General features: G+C 45.6%; 1 protein-coding gene across 2 annotated transcripts in view; it reads left to right on the top strand.

Annotated features, from left to right (window-relative positions):
* The first annotated feature begins 1,000 nt into the window (after nt 1–1,000).
* Nucleotides 1,001–7,389, top strand: part of LOC116597666 (CD302 antigen) — a 133,227-nt gene continuing 126,838 nt past the window's right edge. For both annotated transcript variants that reach the window (XM_032355692.1, XM_032355690.1), the window contains exons 1-2: nt 1,001–1,180; nt 6,587–6,958. In XM_032355692.1, the coding sequence (XP_032211583.1) occupies nt 1,087–1,180; nt 6,587–6,958 (466 nt within the window). In that variant the 5' untranslated portion in view covers nt 1,001–1,086. The remainder of the gene's footprint in view (nt 1,181–6,586; nt 6,959–7,389) is intronic.

Here is a 7,389-nt window from a genome sequence, read left to right as displayed (position 1 = left end):
CTATAATGGCAAGTGCTTAATATACCTACGGAACTAAAAGGTCCAGGTAGGGAGAGAACCGACCAAGGCAGATTTGGGAGCCATCAGCGAAGCCTTGGTGGTTGGAATCAGGAAAGGTAACCTAGATGCTCCTCTGCTTGTGGAAGAATTCACTCTTGGGGGACAGCAACGAAGGTGATTCTGGGCACACACGGTGTGCTTTTATGAGGTTTGAAATTAGAGGGCATTCACACCCAGGCAACTTAGGTCAGCCTATTTATAATGACTGCAGATCCCACAGGGAGAGGATAAATATTACTCTCACATTGCTGGTTTGGGGTGCAGACTTGTACATTTCTACAGATGATGATGATGATGGTGGTGGTGGTTCTCATTTAATTATTAAGAAAAGAGCTTACGTGCGAAGATCAGATGGTTATAAGGCCTAAATCGTTGGAAGTGTTGATTGTAGGGTCACTCAAACAGCTCTTGCTCGTAATTCTTTAACAATTGCGGCGGAACTGCAGCGTGCCATTACTGCGCCTTTGTTGGCGCTCTCGGAACTCACGAGACGCAACCAAGGACACCTGGATTCTTTAGCTTGACCGCGGGAGCAACCCTACGGGTGCAGACTTCCGCTTTGGGGACCGAGAGGATGTGGTTGCCTTTCCAGCCCTGCGGGGCAATGAAGTCCTCCCACACGGAAGTGAACTACACAGAGAACAAGGTCCTCAACAGACCCAACCCACCACCACGGTGCTGTCAAGTCCCAGCAAGTGCCGCGTCTCCTCAACTTTACTGACGAAAAGGCGGGAGTCAGGACCCCCAAGCCCAGTAGTCTGCGCAACCCCCGCTCTCTCGCCCCGCGCGCAATTCCCGCCTCTCCGCGGGTCGGTCCTCCAGAAGGTGAGCCTCTCAGCTGGCTGTCTTCCCGCCACTAATTCCACGCCCTTGCCCCGCCCCGCCGCGCCTGATTGGCCAAAGGCGGAGGGGGCGGGGCAGGACCCCCCGGGGAGGCGGGCGGCAAAAGCGCAGGCTGGACGCACCGGGAGGGGAGGGTGCCGCGTGCGCCTGAAGACCCGGTTGGACAGCTTGGGCCGGCTCAGGATGAGGAGGCGCTGGACGACCCTTCGCCGCGCGGCGGAGCTCCTCGTGCTGCTCCTTAGGAGCTTCGGTCTGGCGGAGCCCTCTGGTCGTACAGGTAACCGCGGGCGCGCCAGCCCGCCGGCGGCTGCGGCTCTCGACGTTGTGGAGTCTGCAGGCTTTCCTGAGTTCGGGTCCGGCTGGGCTCCGGGTCTCGTCACCTCTGCTTGCCTCGGGGGTCTGGAGCCCAACAAGTGACCCAGCCGAAGGGGAGGTCTGGGGAGAAGGCACTCCGTGGCCCTCGGACTCCGGGCGGAGGGCGGGGTGGGTCGTGGAGGGGCAGGGCCTTCTTCTAGCTGAGGAAGAAGAGGCCGCCTTAGAGAAGGCGCGCGGCCTTCTGCGCCGGTCCCCTGTCCCTTCCCGGTCCCCTGTCCCTTCCCGGTCCTCTCCACTAAAGTCTTGCTTCCCTGGAGTAAAAGGCTCCTCAGCACCCCTCAGACTCCAGTTAGCCCGTGTCGCCCTTCCTTCGCCTCTTGGCCACCTTGGCCACTCAGTGTCTAGAGGAACTGTCTAATCACAGCGCCAAGGGTGATTAACGATCGCCCGACTTCGCTGCACGGTTGCCAAAGGTGCACGTCAAAAAAGAAGTCCGCGTGAGCTATGTCTCCCAAAGTGACCATGATCATCATTCCGTTACGATGCCCTCCCCGAAAGCCTTAAGCAGCGATCCTTTCTTCTAAGTTTATCGGCTCCAGAACAGTCCCTCGAGGACTAGGGCCAACCGCTGCAGCGCGGGTCGCTTGCCCCAGGACCACTTTCCTGCCTCTAACTGCGGAAGCAGGATCAGGAATAGACTCCCTCCCTTCGCTGATGCTCTGGGTAGTGCCAGTCTCACCGTGGCCCCTGGGAGCAACCGGAGTTTGCTTTTACTTTCTTTTCGCCTTGGCAAAGGGGTCCCTGAGGACTTTCTTAGTTGCGCCGCACAGGGGGACAGTCAGTGAGCCTTCACCACCTACCACTTCTGTTACCTTGCCCGTTTGAGGAAGTAAAATTGCAAGGCAATTTTTTGAAAACTGTAGGTTCCCCCCTGTGGCTCTTATTTTCTTGTGGCAGCTAAACTAAGTTACTGCCAGATTTAGACTTCTTTCAGAGAGTGTTGGGAAAAAGCTTCCCTGAGTGTGAGTGACATCACCCTATCTACATCAAGGACCTTTTAGTGTGCAGATGGTCTGGGTTGCTCACCCTTCTCCGTTCTTCTTTTACCCTCCCTGTTGGAAACTCCCAACAGGGAGTTTTTACTGGCTGGGAGAGTTCTATTCCACTTGCCCCACAATCCAGGGCGAAAAATTACATTGCCCTAACTAACGACAGTCAAAACACACCAACCTTTCCGTCACTGAAGTCTTGGTTTCCATCTGTTTCCGCTTTAGTCTGACTGTTATGTCTCCCCCCATGGAATTCAAGATTTCCTTAATCTTTGCAATCTCTGCAATCCCTGACCTTTCTCATCAACCAAAAGCAAAGAGCACCAGCTTAACTCCATTCTCCCTGCACTAGGTCCTCGTAGGTATTTGATTTCCTGCATCCTTCCTCACCCGTAGCAACTGCTCTGGCCAGCTTACACACACCCTCAGACAGACCTGCGGTCCCATCAGGGGAAGTACTGGAAGTTTGAAACTCCAGCCCTTTCAGTACTTGTTTGGCTGTGTGTCAGCTTCACGATGCTGGTAATGGTATGCACTCTGTCACATGTATGCAGCTAGGTTTGTGCAGATGGTCTGGGTTGCTCAGGTGCTGAAGGAGTTCCTCTGTGTCCTTGGGGAAATGCCAATTTCTTAGTTTACTTTTTTGCCTTCTTGGAGAGCTAACAGCTTGAAGTAAAACAATCCTTCTGGCACTCCTAGGTTCTCACCAGCCCACACCACCCAATCTGAACCCCAAACCTTTCTATCTATCTCCTAGTACATTGTCATAAACCCAAGGTCACTTCAGGATCTGTTTTCGACCTGGCAAACCCAGATTCTGATTCTTTACTACTCCACCTGTACACTCTGCGTATGTGGTGACTCCACGAAATGCTTAACATTGTGAGCTGTAGAAGTACCCCTGAAACTAAAAATGCTGCAGTCTTCATCTTTCTGCCTCTGTCTCCCTCTCCATTTGTCTGTGATTATAAAATGTTGATGTCCAGGTTCTCTTTGGAACGTGCAAAGCTCTTCGGTTTAGGAAAGACAGAAGTTGCCTAATGATTAGACAATAGGAGATGGGTTTTTTTTTGACGGATGCGGCATACTAAAAATTCATTTTCAGTATATGATAATGTTACTTGGTTATTTCCTTTTAGACACCACTAGAATGTTTCTATAAAATGAAGCATATAAAAATTGCTATTAGGGATGATGAGGCTTCTTTTCATCAACCTCTGCCTTTTAGATTTGCCCAAATATTGTATGTGGAGGTAAACATTAAAATTCCATTTAGGACCAATATAAGGTAAGATGAACAAGATGCAACATAAGGTTATCAATAAGGAATCTGTTTATAAGTTGCTCTGTAATTACCTTTTCAAAGTGTAATACATTTCTGAAATATTTTATATACCCTTATTTAATAAATTCTCTTTAAAAAGGAATTATTTTCAGTCCTTCCCACTCTTCAGTCTACCATCCCAGTAGGGTCACAGGACTGAGGCAGACTGAATAGCTTCTGCTAAGAGTATGGAAAGAGAGGGGGAAAATGAGGAGAAAAGAAGACTCTCCCTACCTTACATATTATGTATGAATGCTTAGACATACATTATGTATGAAAGCTAATGGCAAGTTTCCTTAAATCATATCAATAATTAATGTCTGTGCTAAGTGACCACTATAGATGTCAAACATTGATTATACATATTGATAATACATATTGATTTTAATTTGGTTAAAAGACAGATTTAGAATAAGGCAAGTATTTATGACCATAGATGTTGCAATTAGGTAAGTTTGGCAACTCCTCTTTAACATAGCTTCTCCATGCTACTCCACATCTCTCCTGTAGTCTTTCAGAGTTTCTACAAGCTTATTAAGTCTGTGGGTATCCTAGAAGTAAAACATATAGTAAATGGGAAAGGGTGAATTTTTTTTCTCTTCTATAAAATGTATTTACAAAGCATCACTGTTACCTAAGTACACATGCTTGATACTAATGGGATTCAAATGACCTAAAATGCTACTAGCATTAGCATGGCATAATAAAGTTATGAACATCTGTTCAAGAACCATATACAATGAACTTGCAAAGACTGGGAAAACCTGCAAGGCTAGGAGAACTGTTATCTTGTGGAAGCACAGGATGTGAGTACTGGAAGTGGCGTAGATATCTTCTATTTCTCTGCTTTCATCTTATATTTGGAGATACAAAGACCCTGGAGAGATTAAGTGAATTCCCTAAGGTCCCCAGCTAACTGGTAGCTGAGGTAGGTCTTCAGTCTAGGACATCTAACTCCTTATTTCACTGCTTATTCCACTATACTAACATCTGTGGCTAATCTATTGGATTCTGCAGTGGCAACTTGAGAAGTCTAGGACTCCGAACTGCAAAGGTAGCAAAGTTGCTGCTAACCCAGTTCACCTGTTCAAAGGGCACAGAACAAAGTGCCCAGAAAAGAGAGCAATGAGACCACATGGCAAGGGAGGGGAAGGGTGGTGGATGCCTATTCTCCTGCAGCAGCAGACTTCTTTTTTTCTGCAGTAATTACTGATACTTTGGAATGCAAGATATTTTTGGAGAAGTGAGAGAGAATAGTTTGGGAAAGAGAGAATAGTTTGAAAGACCCTCATGGGTCTGAGTGGATATTGAATATGTGGGAGGGCATTGGAGAAACTGTGAGTGATAATCTAAGATAGTATGTTTTCCTTTTCTTATTAACTGTCCTCCCAAATGGTGTCCATAAAATGGAGAATGGGAGAGAGATGTCGAGGAAGGAAGAGTGAGGGATGGAAGCTGCTATGATAAGGACACCTAGCTGCAGTTCCATGTAATATTTAAAAATACAGATAGGAAAGCAAAAGTAACTTAATGTTTTACAGGATTTTGTGGTGGTTCCTATTATTTCTCTTGTTGCTGCTGCAGCTGCTGCTATTTAAAACAACAAAAGAATTCTCTTTAAAGTTCAAGCTGAAACTTGACTTAATTTTATAGTTATTATTTACATAATGAAATTTCCCCTCAAGTCCTTAGCATGAGAATTTTTAACTCTAAAAGCCTGTGAATTATTATTAGAAAAGGTATCTTTCATCAGTAAAATCAGCGATTGGATGCTGGCGTCAAAATGAAAGTGCCTTCTGGGAACTAAAGTTTTACAGGGCCTTTTGCTGAACCCTTTGGTTTATTGGCAATGATTGTTTAAATTTGTCTAAGATATTTCAGTTTTTGTCTCATCAACATGGACTTTTGTGCTATGACTTCAAACAAACGCTTCTTTGTAAAAGCACTGGCCAAATTATTCAATTGTAATTTGTTGTTGCAGATGTGAATCTTGTTCCACAAACTCAGGTGTGCAATAACAATGCATTACTTCATTTTTATAAAATCAAAATAAATATTTTCCTCAGCCCCATTCCACCAAGTTAGCAGAACTTCAGTTTCTGTCATCACTGAGTTCTCTCTAATTCATGAGAAATTACCAGGAAAATATTCAGGGAGGTCCTCCTTTAGCTTTCAGCTTACACTCATTGCTTCTGAGTTTCCTACTGTCCAAACCTACTGGGTGGTGAATTCTGTATTCAGGTCATTTCTGGAGCTCAGGTTCAACCTCCCTAGGTGATCCACAGAGTCAGCAGCCTCCCCCACTAGCCCCTCCCCACGGCTTCCCATCATGTTCCTGAAGGTGCTAGGGTGGAGACCAGAGTTCTTTTCTATCCTTAGTATCCAGACCTTCATTTCCTCTCATCCCTTTACCCCACTATTCTACTTCGGTGCCCTCAGAAGTCCCCCCATCTCCTCTGAGCCACATTAATGCCATGTAATAATTTGCCCTACCATAGTAGCCAAAGCATAAGCAAGACAGAACTATGGTCCTGAATAAGTTCAGGATATTTTTCATTGACCACCTGTCTAAGGAAGAAGAAAACTAAGGAGCTTCTTCATCTCATTAAATAAAGGGGGGGGGGTTATTTCATGGAATAACAATAACAAATATACATATTCTTCTAAGTGCTTTACAGGTATGAGCTCATTTTAACTTAATATCCCATATAAAGTCCTATTTTACAAAGGAGGAAACAGGCATAGTGGTTAAATACCTTGCCCTGATCACATGGTAAATATGTAGCAGAGACAGACTATGAACCTGGCAGACTAACTCATGCTCTTAACCCATACCAGTGTCCTCTGACTTTGTATAGGGCATTGCGGTTTATAGAGGTTGGAGGGTGGGAATAGTCCAGTGGTGCTGAGACTCTCCTCAGCAAGCAGGGGGCCAAGGCTAACCACACTGTCAAGAATTCTGAAATGTCTTCTTTGACTGTCTGTCTTGACTCAGGTAATGATCCATTCACCATCGTCAATGAAAACATGGGCAAGTGCATCAAGCCACTGAATGACTGGATAGTAGCAACAGACTGTGATGGAAGTAGGGACATGTTATGGAAGTGGGTGTCCCAGCATCGACTCTTTCATTTGCAATCCCAGAAGTGCCTTGGGCTAGATATTACCAAACCCACAGATTCCTTGAGAATGTTCAGCTGCGACTCCAGGGCCTTACTGTGGTGGAAATGTGAGCACCACTCTCTGTATGGAGCTGCCCAGTACAGATTGGCTCTGAAGAATGGACATGCTATAGCAAGTACAAATTCATCTGATGTGTGGAAGAAAGGAGGCACAGAGGAAAACCTCTGTGACCAGCCTTATCATGGTGAGTATTGGAGAGGAACTTTGATTCATTTGCCGTTGTATTTGGTAAACGAGACATTGAACATGCACAACTGATCACAAATAAAGTCATGCATTGGTAAGGGCAGTGAGCTAGCATTCAATACCAGGCACTGTGCATTATCATTGAGCTGCCTATGTGAGATTGGTGCTACTTTTCCCCTTCTACAGGTAAGGCTAGGAGGGTTTAGGTGCCTTGTCAGAGGTTACACAGTCACTCTGTAGTAAACCTGGGATTTGGAATCTCTATGATACATGAGCATATGTATTTCCTGTGATTACATTCTGAACTCCAGAGCAAAGAAGATGTTAGAGTAACAAGAACTCCTTCACGCAGGATGAAATTCAAATGACCGAATAAAATCAAACCTATTCAAAGTATAAAAAGAAGAAAAAAAGAGAAAAAGAAAGGAA

The sequence above is a fragment of the Mustela erminea genome, chromosome 8 (assembly GCF_009829155.1).
Source record: "Mustela erminea isolate mMusErm1 chromosome 8, mMusErm1.Pri, whole genome shotgun sequence".
Lineage (NCBI taxonomy): Eukaryota > Metazoa > Chordata > Mammalia > Carnivora > Mustelidae > Mustela > Mustela erminea.
Note: the sequence above shows the minus strand (reverse complement) of the source record. Positions and strands in the feature narration are given on the sequence as shown.